Source organism: Dermacentor albipictus, chromosome 10, assembly GCF_038994185.2.
Source record: "Dermacentor albipictus isolate Rhodes 1998 colony chromosome 10, USDA_Dalb.pri_finalv2, whole genome shotgun sequence".
NCBI classification, from domain to species: domain Eukaryota; kingdom Metazoa; phylum Arthropoda; class Arachnida; order Ixodida; family Ixodidae; genus Dermacentor; species Dermacentor albipictus.
The window spans coordinates 15,600,416-15,613,136 of NC_091830.1; the positions used below are offsets into that span (position 1 = coordinate 15,600,416).

At 45.7% G+C, this 12,721-nt stretch overlaps 1 protein-coding gene across 3 annotated transcripts in view; it reads right to left on the reverse strand.

The window, feature by feature from the left end:
• Positions 1–550: 550 nt before the first annotated feature.
• Positions 551–12,721, reverse strand: part of LOC135911498 (calcium permeable stress-gated cation channel 1-like) — a 121,530-nt gene continuing 109,359 nt past the window's right edge. For all 3 annotated transcript variants that reach the window (XM_065443828.2, XM_065443829.2, XM_065443830.2), the window contains 9 exons: positions 12,526–12,670; positions 11,603–11,709; positions 11,365–11,451; positions 11,233–11,289; positions 9,346–9,508; positions 8,124–8,229; positions 6,518–6,685; positions 4,580–4,692; positions 551–1,334 (listed from right to left, as the gene is read on the reverse strand). In XM_065443828.2, the coding sequence (XP_065299900.1) occupies positions 1,044–1,334; positions 4,580–4,692; positions 6,518–6,685; positions 8,124–8,229; positions 9,346–9,508; positions 11,233–11,289; positions 11,365–11,451; positions 11,603–11,709; positions 12,526–12,670 (1,237 nt within the window). In that variant the 3' untranslated portion in view covers positions 551–1,043. The remainder of the gene's footprint in view (positions 1,335–4,579; positions 4,693–6,517; positions 6,686–8,123; positions 8,230–9,345; positions 9,509–11,232; positions 11,290–11,364; positions 11,452–11,602; positions 11,710–12,525; positions 12,671–12,721) is intronic.

Genomic DNA, 12,721 nt, shown 5'->3' on the forward strand with positions numbered 1-12,721 from the left:
GGCGGGTAGTAGGTGTGAATGGCATTATAGGCAGGTGGCATGATCAGAGTAACGAAGTGCGCGAAGGATTGACGACGACCATTGTTATATGACTCTACAAATCCCAAATAATGTCAGCATTTTTCAGTGTGCTCTGTGCGCTTCTGTTTCTCGTATGTAGGTATACCTGTACGCCTTCAAAGTAGATAAAAAAGATCGATAAGCTCTCCACATGGTCACGCAAGGTTAACGAATTGAGCAAGCGCGCAACACAACCGACATATATATACTTATAAAACACACTGAGCTCGCTCATGAATAGTTTACCGTCACGGAGTGCCTTTCTCAATAGCGTTCTTTAGCCGTGCGTTGGGTAGCGTCGGCATAAATTCGCTGGCGACACGAAGCGCCGGCACGGGAAGAGTATACGAATTTCCATCGGGGAGAACGGAGCGTGTTGGTTGACAAATGGTCATTTAACGTACACAGCAGATAAACACGCACGTATGCACACACACATACACAGCAAAGATAAAATACAAAAAAAAAGCCTAAGACGTCACACAAAGCGCACAAGCGTAAAACAATGCGTATTACAGGGCACGCAACGTGGGACGGTTCACAAACGGCCACCAAGTCCAGAGTTAAGCGCGGAGATTAACGCCCAATACATGCATTAATACGAACTCGCAGGAAGATTCTTCCGTGTACGTAATTTTCGTGGTAAAAGAAAGGAAGAAAAGGAGCACAAGCTCCCGCAAACACTAACTGGTCTAATCAGATTCCGTTTCCGAAGTCCAATGGGCTCTTGGAGTTGCCGTTAGCAGTCGATTCGGCCTCAGTGGCTTAGTGAAACACTCGGTGGTTTCCCAACACTTTACGAGCAACCACAGGCGAACATGGAACAACGCCGGTCGCCTCACAAATTCTTGCCGTCTATAGGATCAGTAAGCATAAATGACTCGCCCCACGAAATGCACAGAAAAGACGCAAAAGCAGGTTAACGAAACAGCGGTATTCCCCCCAAAACAGTTCTTTCGCAAGTTCCTCTTTCTACGTTAAGTTCACTCGCAGACGTGGTGCGTCGTCGAGTGGTTGTCCACCGCGTTCAAGTCAATCGGTGATGGCGGGCCCACGGCGTCAACCGGTTCGGCCCGGGTGTCCAAGGCCAGCATTGGAATCGCTTCCGGCATTGGGGAACCGCACGCGAGCGCCCCGCCGTGGCCATCGACAGCGGCGGGTCCCACGTATACGTGGCGCTGCACTTTCTTCTTTATCGCCGGCTTCGGGGCCACGGTGACCGTGGACAGCTTGCGCGGGCTGGGCCTGGTACCATACGTCTTGCGCTTGGCCGCCTGCACGACCGCGACCGGTGACGTCACCAGGTGGCGCGCGCGCGCCCGTTGAACACACGCAGTGTTCCTGTATGTGCTCTACACACACGGTGCGCTGACTCCCTCAGAGTAACGGAAGCCAACGGGACGCAGTGCAGCACCCACTACCCTTCGACTCCAAAAAAACTCGCACTGCTACACTCACTCAGATGCACAAAATTGGAGTTACAAAAAAAAAAATTGGAGGACGCTTAAGCTTCGCCTTCAAGAGTGGAACGCGACAGCGTTCCCGTCGACCCGCCAAGGGGTGTAAGACAGTGGGCTACGGCGCAGCTACTACGCGCCCCGCATCGGACGCGGTGAGCGTCGAGCAGCGCCGCGTTCGGCGCGGCAACGAAATGTGCGCCTGAGCAAGCGACGCACGCCTGAGCTTTTAGAAACAGCTCGTTTCTAAGGCAACACCGCATTCACTAGAGACGCTTTTGTAGCGCTTTGAAGCATCGAACTCGTGCTTCAAAGCGCTACAAAAGCGTCTCTAGTGAATGCGGTGTTGCCTTAGAAACGAGCTGTTTCTAAAAGCTCAGGCGTGCGTAGCGCTTTGAAGCATCGAACTCGTGGCTGAGGAGCAATAAAGGAAAAAAAAACTCGTGGCTGAGTGGTAGAGTCTCCGTCTCACACTCCGGAGGCCCTGGTTCGATTCCCACCAAGCCCATGTTGCAAGTTGTTTTTTATTCATGAAGTGCCTGCTGGGATTTATCGCTTACGGCCAACGCCGAAGACGACGACGCCGACACCAACGACACCGGCTTTTCTGCGACACGAGCTCCTTAACGCTGTCGCGTTAATACAATTATAAGGTATTATGCAAAAAAAAGCTGGCTGTGGCTTTTCTAAGGTTAAGCCCAGGATGCGAAGCATACTAGCCTTTATTTTAACGCGACAGCGTTAAGGAGCTCGTGTCGCAGAAAAGCAGGTGTCGTCGGCGTCGGCTCAGGCGTGCGGCGCTTGCTCAGGCGCACATTTCGTTGTCGCGCCGAACGCTGCGTTGCTCGACGCTCACCGCGTCCGATGCGGGGCGCGTAGTCGCTGCGCCGTAGCAAAGCCACCTAGAAACAGTCTCTGTAGCACGCCGCAACCTTCGCTTCTCATTCCAACCAGCAGCTCTGTCTCCAGGAGGCATCTCACCTCGTGAGTGTCTAGCAGAGGCAAGCGCAGCTGCTTATATACCGCCGCGACGCCGCGAGCGACGGCGCGAGTTGGAGCCCCGTTTCTCCTCTGTCGTGACGTCACGGTGTCACGTGGTATTGAAGGCGACACCGCCGCGCCTGAGGAGCTGGGTTGAGCTCTAGTAATATGCTTCGCATAAAAGAACCCCACCTGATTATGGGGCATGCAGTCGAGGGGGTCCGAAAAGTTATGAGCACCTGAAATTCTTTAACGTGCACCTAAATCTTTTTGCAACCTTTTTAACATCCACCTTTTTTTTTCGCATCTCGCCACTATCGAAATGCGGTCGCCATGCCCAGGATTCGATCCCGCGACATCGTTCTTAGCAGCGCAGCACCATAGCCGCTGAGCCACTAAGGTGAGGTGAGTGGAGCCAACGATCTAGAGGGTGCTGCAGGATGCGAGCCAGTTTGCTTTCGAAGTAAAAAAAAGAGAGAAAGACGTACAGTACCAAGACGTGCGGATATAAGGAAATTATTTCGCACTAGGCTCTTGTTTCAAGCCAGGTATTACTGCACACAATAGCGAGCTCAAACGTAGGTGAGCTGGTGCACGCTGGCTTAGATATGCAGTTAGACCCGCCATAGTGGCTTGATGGATATGAAGTTAAGCTGTTCAGCTTAAGGTCCCGGGTTTGACTTCCGGCCGGGGTGGCCGCATGCTGATGGGGCCGGAATGCAAAACACGCGTGTAGTTATGTTTAGGTGCACGTTAGGAACCATATACTATCAAAATTATTCCACATCTTTTCATATTACGCCATCTCTAAAAGCCCCAGTGCTGCTTTAAGATGCTAAATTCAATTAATGAATTACTAAAATCACGGCGCATTAGTGGCCATCTGACCTCCTTCTTTTATTCATATAGCATGGGCTTTTTATAGGAACAAAAAAAAAAAAGATTTACCAAATGAGTAGGGACTTAGAAGCCGTTGAATATGATGTTTGGAAGGCTCTACGAGATTGTAATTGAAAGTTCTGCTCTAAATTTAATAAGTCCGTTAGTTATTCATGACTAATCTTCAGTTAAGCAGATTATTAATATTTTCGAACTCGCTCCACACAATAGACAACAATGTGCAGTTGGGACACTGCATAAACACATCTCGTGGTAAGATTGTGAACGCAGACTCTGCACAGATCTGGAACCTTCGTTGTGTGTTTGTCATTGGTCAATAAGCTATTCTGATAATATAAAACATTTTGTAGCGCAAGAACGCGATGTTACTAAATCTCGTGGGTACTGCAGTTCGTTTCTTTTACCTAACGTGTTATAGCTAGGCAATGTCCAGAAAGCGTGGATAGAGCGAATCGTCTTATCTATGTATACCGCCAAGCTTCCAAAAACACATGTTTTAGCATAGGTAAAACAGCGCTTGCACGTATGCTAGTACTTAACCCTTTAACTGGCAAGATAAGAAAGACTTGGCTTAGGATATGTTCATTGCTTTATTTTTCTTTATATATCTCAAATACACACCAGCCGAAATATTGAAGAGTTGCTCTAAAAACTAAGCGAGATACAGCAGGTCAAAAATATTGTTGACCGGCTGGTTGGAGGCCAATGTATGGTCAAAAACTGATTTTTGGTACTGACTTTAGCAAGGTCAATTCGTGTTCTTGAGGTGCACCTCGATGGGTATAAAAAACAGCTTGCTTAAACAAAGGAAAAAAGAAATCGTAGCGACGAGAATATGACCACCATCTGCTGAGAACGACGAAGTTTCAGTTTTTATCACCAAAACATCTGCTGCTGCTCACGATTGACATTTTTGTGAATGCCATTGTTGAGCAGACTCACAAACGGACGTAAATTGAAAGGCACAGACTAATCTTCAGATTTGTCTCGTTTTTGCAGATATTTTGGTTAGGTGAACAATATTGTTGAGCAGCCAGTTAAAGGGTTAACTTCACAAATACCAGGAAAGCTCGTAAATATATATCACGGAAATATTTGCGTCGAATACAACACAATCACCAAAGCAACGATCGCTTGACGAGATACGGTTCCCATGACGTCAAATTTGCTTGAAAACTTACCGCATATTTTATCGGTCCAAAATCACGAAAGCATTTCATCATGGCTTGACCGAGAAACATAAGGAAGGACATCAGGGCTATAATGCAAGTCGCCACCGTCACATTGCTGTTTCCTGTAAAAAAGTACAAAGAAAATAGATCCAAGTTGTTGACATCTGAGGAACTACTATTCGCTTCCTGAATTGCTTGACGAATCTTTTGACATTCATTGTCATTGCTCTTCCTTTTTGCAATGTGTGCTGCTCTCAAATGATTTGAAAGAATCCCCCTCGACAAATAGCGTTGTTTAATCTCTTTGTCAATTCACCGATGGTGTCTATCTCTGACAACATCGGTGAACGCTATGCTTTGGCACATCCAACTTCGTCTTTAAGAGACGCAAATGTAATGCTTAAAGGAAAAAAAAATCCCATGACAATGCTTGGCGTCCTCGTTTTTTAGGCGTTACCTAATAGTCGCGTTCCGAAGCCTAGTGATGGTAAATATATTCGCGACATTTAAGGGGATTTTTTTTTCGAAGTAAAGATGCACGTGAAAGTCGAAAGCACATACATTCACATATATACTACGCATACCTAAAGAACTGTTAAATGGATACTACAGAACAATAATTCTTTAAAAAATGAGGATGATGAATGGGCCGTGGTGAGTAGGTGTTATACATAATAATAAACAGGACGTACTGTTTTTTTTTCGTGTTATTCAGATGCGCGTTGTAAATGGTACATTGCTGTATTCCCCGAAATGCCTGTTGAATGCATGTTTGAAGATGTTCAAACATGCACTTACTTTTCATTAATCATCCGGCACATATCTACCACCTAATAGGGCACCAGCCTGATCAAGCCCTTTTAGGCCTTTCGTGTGCCCCATGAAGATTACTGTCCTAAAGGAAAATTCGATTTGATCACTGTACATATAATGAAACAATTCTGAAGAGAAATAAAATTTGATTGATTGATGCATATGTACATTGTCATATATAAATCGTTATGGAAATAGTTGACCATATTTACTGCCGACGCCATAGGATAGATCATTACTAGATTCATGTTGGTCCAAAGCAAACATATTGGCCAGACTTTGCTCCTTTCTTTAAGTTTTACCCTTGTGTTCTCCTTGCGGGTTTCGGAACACAAGCGCGTGCCACGAAGTAGATATTAAACTACTGTCTGAACGGGGTAATCGTCTCAACGAATAAATGATGGATTACATAGGTTTCGTAATCTGTAGATATGGCACATATATCAAAAGAAAGAAAACGAGCGAACCTCATGCTTGACCTGAGTGGTTTAAACACGATATCACAATCGGCTCATCCATGCCTTTGATGACAACCGCTACACGATGGACCCGTATTATTTTGCCATCAGCACTGAAGACAAAGGCCGGATTCTGCATAATGCCACTGCACTTACGAAAAAAAAAGCCTCTTGAACACCTCGGCAATTTATTGCTCACCTAAAGCAGCAGCTACACGTTAAACATTTTATTTATGGAGTACTTTTAAAGGTGCTGCCCAGAACATGGTGGGGGTGGCGTTCTTCCAGCGCCTTCCGGACGCAATAGCATGGCCTTTCAGATAGCTTTGTGTTATTCTGCGACAGGCAGTGTAGCTGACTTCACACAGTAGTTGATGCAGCGCTGTAAACGCGCTCGCGCAGCGGCAACTCACATGAAAGGGATGCAATGCATGACCTCCGCGATCATCGGCGAGCCCATCACCCAATCAGGGCGACCATGTACTATGTCTATTCGATTGCCAGAAAGAACAGCTTCAGGCCACGATCAAAGCGCGGTCGTCACACAGCTTAAAATGTGCATGGCTGCGCCGGAAGACGACATACCGGAAATACATTTAATGCAGTTTCCCTAACTATCCAATTGAGAATTTTACCCGCATCTCAAGAAGGAAAGAAAAAGAAAACAAGAACCCACCGGTCCTGAGGTAGAAGAATATGGCGAGCGTGAATTGGAGTAGAATCAGGGAGCCTATGACGAAATCGATGGCTGTGGCGTGGATGTACTTGTTCGTCTTCGACGGTGTGTACACGAAATAGATGTTGTAGCGGTCCACGCTGTGCTTGAAGCAGAGGTAGACCAGGCCTGCATGAGCCAATAACATGGGGACAACACAGTTCTTGAACGCTTAGGAGCACATTCGTTAGCATTTCAGAGGAGGCCTGGCCAGAATCCATTGCACAACTATAAAAAATCTCTTAAATTACGAGGGATTCCTCGGAAGACAGCATACACAATATAAAAAACGCGACAGCTGCAGAATACTTTAGCATGGTTTGAAATCACCAAACTTACTTTAAGCTCCAAAAGGGCCAAGTCTATATAGAATTTCCTTGTTACGGGAAAACTATACAAAAGAGTGCAATTTGTACCTAGGAGAGTCAGAAATCCAACAAAGTAGCAGTAATAGTTATGTAGGAGTAAGTCTTGACTCGTCACTACACTGGACACCACATATTGAAAGGTAACTTAAAAATAGTTTTTGGTTGTTATACCTTATTAAAGGCGTGCAACCATTTCCACCCTTGAACATCACGTCTCATTCATTTCAGCATGCTTCACCTGCACCTCGTACATTGAAACTTTAATCAAAACTCAGAAACATGGGGTGAAAATAATTGCATCGACCGCTAAGGACGAGCCTTCTGCACTCCTGTTTTCACAGTTAAATATAATGGCATTTATCTAAGCTCGGGAACACAGCTATAACAACCCACAGAATATTAACCACGAACAAACCAGATGTCTCATCATTATTTCTCACGCCTACGAGGGATAGCAGACAGGCAGCCCATTGCAAATTTAAGTTGCCGAAAACCCATAATGTATGCGGCCAACGTCCCCTGTCATTTGTTGGTGCGAAAATAGGGAATGAAATACTCAGCTTCATTAGAAAACTTCCTAATACTTTTCTATCACAAAAACATGCCTTTAAATGAGATTCCCATATTTTCTTGCTCTCTGCTTTGGAATGTAATTTATGCTGACTCTTATGGTGTGGATCCAAAACTAGCCATACAGGTTAAGGATTCAGGTTATACTGTCAACTATATTGTATCACACTACGTCGAAAAAACAAAGAAAGACACGATCTGTGCTGTAACTCTGTAACTTGTAATATCCTTTCTGCCCTGCACATTTGAGCTTTACTTTTACAGCGAAGCTGTATATGGCTAGACGATTCGTCCGTCCGTCCGTCCGTCTGTCGGTCGCCTGTACGCCGAAAACTACTGCGCAACCCCATGTGCGCGCGCTAAAGCACAAGGCCTGTTTACTCAGATCCATGACGTCATGCTACCTGGCCCGAAATTTCCATTGACAAGGCTGGACTCCAAAGAAATCCCCTCACAATACTTTATTTAGTTCTATTATGGAAATACATTCTCTTGGAGGGCACTTTGGAACTCTGTGTAAGCGAAATTTATGATAGAGCACAGCTTATGATGGGCCGTCTAGGTGCTCTACGCACGTTTGATCCCCCCCCCCCCTCCAATGTAATGGAGTTTACTTTCCGTGCGCTTACCGAAAGGCACGATGAGTGGGCAGGAGAGGCTGTAGATCATGGTAATCGCGAATATTAGCAGGTACCAAGCGTAGTGGACGCCAAAGTGGAACTCGAACAGCGATGCCTGCGTGCAGAACGCGGACAGATTATATATACTATCTACAAATGACTTGGTGAAATTTCATGGACTGAAATATCAGCTACCTGCGTTTACGCTTCGACCATAACGCCGTCTTCCTGTCTCCTATCGTCAAGATTATCAATTTCTGTTTTATGGGCGGTTTCGCGGTCCTTGGCTGCTCAAACACATGTAAGCGACTCTCGTAACGAATTGCTGACGTGAAACAGTGATGTGTACAGACCATGAAAAGGCCATTGACATTATCTGGTCACCTTCTTCACTGGTGACGATTTTACCTAGCCCCTTGTTGTTCTGTCTAACCTTGAAATAAAGCTTACCTGAACGTTTTCAATTGACATCTATTTAGCGTTGGCGATTTGCCTTTCATAAGTATTAACAGCGTAGATTACGAAGAGCGTTTTTTTAATTCAATTCTCGAGTTCTACGTGCCAAAACCACGATTTGATTATAAGGCACGCCGTAGTGGGGGACTCCGGATTAATTTTGACAACCAGGGGATCTTTAACGTGTCCCCAATTTACGGGACACGGATGTTTTTGCATCTCACCCCCATCGAAATGCGGCTGCTGTGGCTGGGATTTGATCCGGCGACCTCGAGCCTATAGCAGCGTAACACGATAGGCGCTAAGCCACCGCTGCGGGTTACGAAGAGCAGTTGAAAAAATTACGATTTCTTCATGTTACATCTGAGCGATTCAAATTAAAGATTGATTACAGTGCGTCCTTGAAAACGCATTGAAAACATACCGGTCACTGCGTGGTAACAGGACCGTAACCACGCCGATAATATTACACTGCCTCCAAGATCGGGTTCATAGAAACGAAATATTCGAAGATGCAAATTGTAAAGCGATATAAAATTAACTCCCCCTCCCGCCACCCTTACGCTTTTCATTCACCTGCCTCAAGGTTCGGCCCACACTGCATTGCGTCGACCCCAACGATGATGGCCGGTCAGTGTCCTGCTTAATGCTGTCGCATTGCCCCAACAATGATGGTCTGTCAGTGTCTTGCTTAATGATATCGCATTACCCTAACAATGATGGCCGGTCAGCATCCTGCTTAATGCTATCGCATTAAAGAAAGCGTGGTTCTCACCCGCTGCACGGCGAATGTTTCGGCCTTGGAGCGTGACATGAAGGTGTACAGAATAAAGAGGCACAGCTGGGGAAATCGGATGAGCTCCATGGTGGTGCCCACGAAGGACGACGTCACCACGTAGTTGATGAAGAAAGCGCCGCTGTCAGGTAGGTACAGGCACCTGTCGGGTGCATTAACAATGGACATTCAGCTTCATTAGAAAGCCGAGTCAGACGGGAATTAGACGAGGCAGTTCCAATGCTAACACCAAAGCGCAAATAATTAAATAAATACATTAACTAAAATGACACTGCGAAGTTTAGCGTTCCTAGTGTGCACAGCGGGTTACGAGAAACGCTGTATAGGAGTGTCCGGGCTCTGTTTCGACCACTGGGGAGAAATCGTAATTACTGCACGAAGCGTTGCATTACAAAAGAGTCTTATAGCTGGAATGCTACTCCGTCTGCCACACTGACCGAGAAAGTGTCTGTCTGTGCATCTATGCCAACGGTTGTGTCACACGTGCCTGAGACACGGTGCGCCCCGCATGATGCGAGACATTGTCTGGTCCCCTGAGAATTCGCGCCTGTACATTTAGGAGCAGTAACGCCAGGCAAGGAATGGTGTTCTTTCTATCCTGTTGTCTTTCCTTCTTCAAAAATGTACATTCAACACTTCCCCCCTCCACCCCCACCCCCCCAAGCGGTCGTCTCAAAATGTCAGAGCCTTAGCTTCACTGTGCTTTCGTATAAGCCGTGCAGATGATGAACAGCTTTGGGATAGCTGCAATGGCCTGATTAGAAGGATGCCAGGATAGCGTAAGGTAGATGTATGCGAAGAGTTAGCGGCGTCTCCTTGAGACAGTGTTGGGGAAAAGGCGCGCAGTACTTTTATTGCAACAACCGCATTTATTCAAATTATCTGGAGAGGTCAATTCTGTCGGCGGCGTAATAGCTATCACGACAGCCTTTTCACATCTTTGAACTTGAGAGTTATGCAACACAAATGTGCTTCCATGGGCGAAAAAATATAACAAACTGAAAGATATGTATAAATATCTTAAATATATGTTGGTTGCCTTCAGATAACTCTAACCTTCATCCAATGCAGAAAGCGTGTTTTACTGAACTACAATAGGAACTGCAAAAATGGGTCGACGCAGATCACTCTTAGTTCTTTACAATGACAGCGCGAAAGCTCTCCTGCCCGGTCGCAGGAAGCAGAACATATACCAAAGCAGGGTGCTTCGTCACCTAAGGTTTACTAGGATACGACTAGTTTCTAACCTAATTTACTTAAATATTAGCTATTTATCACGTAATAGACCTGTTGCAGCCATTGTTACTGGCCATACGCTCTACACTGTATGAAGCCCGTTTTCAGAATACAGTTCTTACGCTATACAACCGTTGTTCGTAATGCAGATGCAAGTCAACCGTGATGTGTGACATTAAGCGGCCAGCTATTGGCCAACGGCCAAGAGAGAGCTTCCATGATTAAGAAGTTTTCGGAGTTCGGCTCTCGGGTTTTGCGGTAGCAGATGGCAAGTGATGAATAAAGCAAGCCATGGCAGATCTGTGTCTGTGGGAAAAAAACCGCCGCAGTCGTAGTATCAAATAAGCTGTGGTCCTAGCCGTCGTAATGAATGTGATGGCATACAGTTACAAGTTGAGTGCTTATTTCAATGAATACATTATTACGAGTAGAATTCTACAAGTAGCCAGCAGTGTAATAATGTAGTTAGTCTCGAAACTACTGCGTTAAGTATGAAAATAGCAGACGAAGGCCATGAGCACAAGTGAGTGCTTCGCATGTAGCATGCCACTTAGCGTAAGTAATGAAGTACTGTACCAACTAACAGTAGTATTTTGTTCCTCGATAGCAAGGTTATGACAGCGCACTTACTTCCACAGGTGTGTTTCATTGGTCGGCTTCAGAACCCAGGAAACTAGTACTTCAGCACTGCGAAAACGAAATGATTATATAAACATAGTAGCACACAACAACTATCTGCTCGCCCTCGGTTTCGCAGTTCACCTGGGGAGGCCTAGGGAAGGCAGAATCAGCACCATAAACAAGAGGAATATGAAAATTTTCCTCATGACCCAGTGGTTCCTTGATGATCTGCGAAAACAGAATGAACATCATTGTTTGTCTGTCGGACCCTCCGTACGGAAACAGTGCGCAAATACGTTCAAATGCCCATGCTAACACATATGCTTTGCGTTTTTTAAAGATGCTCAAGGACACGCCCACATAGTTATCAGGTACTCGCCTGGTCCAGTGGGCAATGAAGACGTCTGACATTGTGACCATGGCTGGCATGGCTGCTGCAACGAGCCACAACATCATGGTCGGCAGGAACTTTGACAAGAAAGGGTTCTGGAAATAAATGAAGCCGTTTGGCACGTATTATTGTTCCGATTGCTTTGATAACACCTCGGATAGACCAATTTGGGGAGAGGGCTCAAAGACTGGTGGATTCATAGGCGCGGGCAAACATAGGACGGGCACTGCTAGTGTGGAGGAAGGTTGCCTAGTGCAGATGTAGCGGAAATAGCACTAGTTGTATAGCGGTTGTCGAATGACTATATTGGCACTTTTAGTAGTGCTAGTTGAAGTACTAGTAGTAGCACTAGCAGTAGTAGTTGTAGTAGCAGTAGTAACAGTAGCATTCCTAGGATCCTCCGACCTGCCTCAAATGACCCCATTCTAAGCTTCCCAATTTTCTAATCTCGTTGCTCAATCTAGTCCACTGCCTGATAAGATATTATCTTGCCTCACCTTGAAATTCACCCGGTTACTTCAGAAGATAACCGCTTATCTGCTCAATCGTTATGTGACCTGTCCAGATCGAGTTCACTTCTAATCAACACCAGAACACCATATATGTGCGTCTGAAATAAAATTCATATTTGCATTTTTGATATCCTAAATTCACGCCTATCTTTATGTACCGTCATATGCCATTGTCGCCTGCTTTAATTTTTTAAGTACCAAGTTTCTGCAACCCCGTAAAAGATCGTGCAGTAGAATTGTCCGTAAAAATAAATCTAAGCCAATCCTCATGCTGGACGTATTAGCGTAGGCGCCGTGCCAGTGGTGGATATTACTTTTGTGAATTTGGCTCTTGTTTCGTAAGCTAGCACAGTATTGACAGGGACAGGGATATGCTCTGAGGGATGGAGGTATACTTGCCAGATGCTCGGCCGAGGGAAATATGTGCTCCAGGTTGGACACGATGATGAATGGCGTCGTCAGGAAGAAGAGGATGAGGAACAGTACGAAGTTGATGAAGAAGGAGCGGATGTACCAGGCCCACTTGCCGATGGACAGGTTCTCCCTGAAAGTACCAGGTGCAGATACCAATACAAGAAGCGTGTTGGTGCTTGGA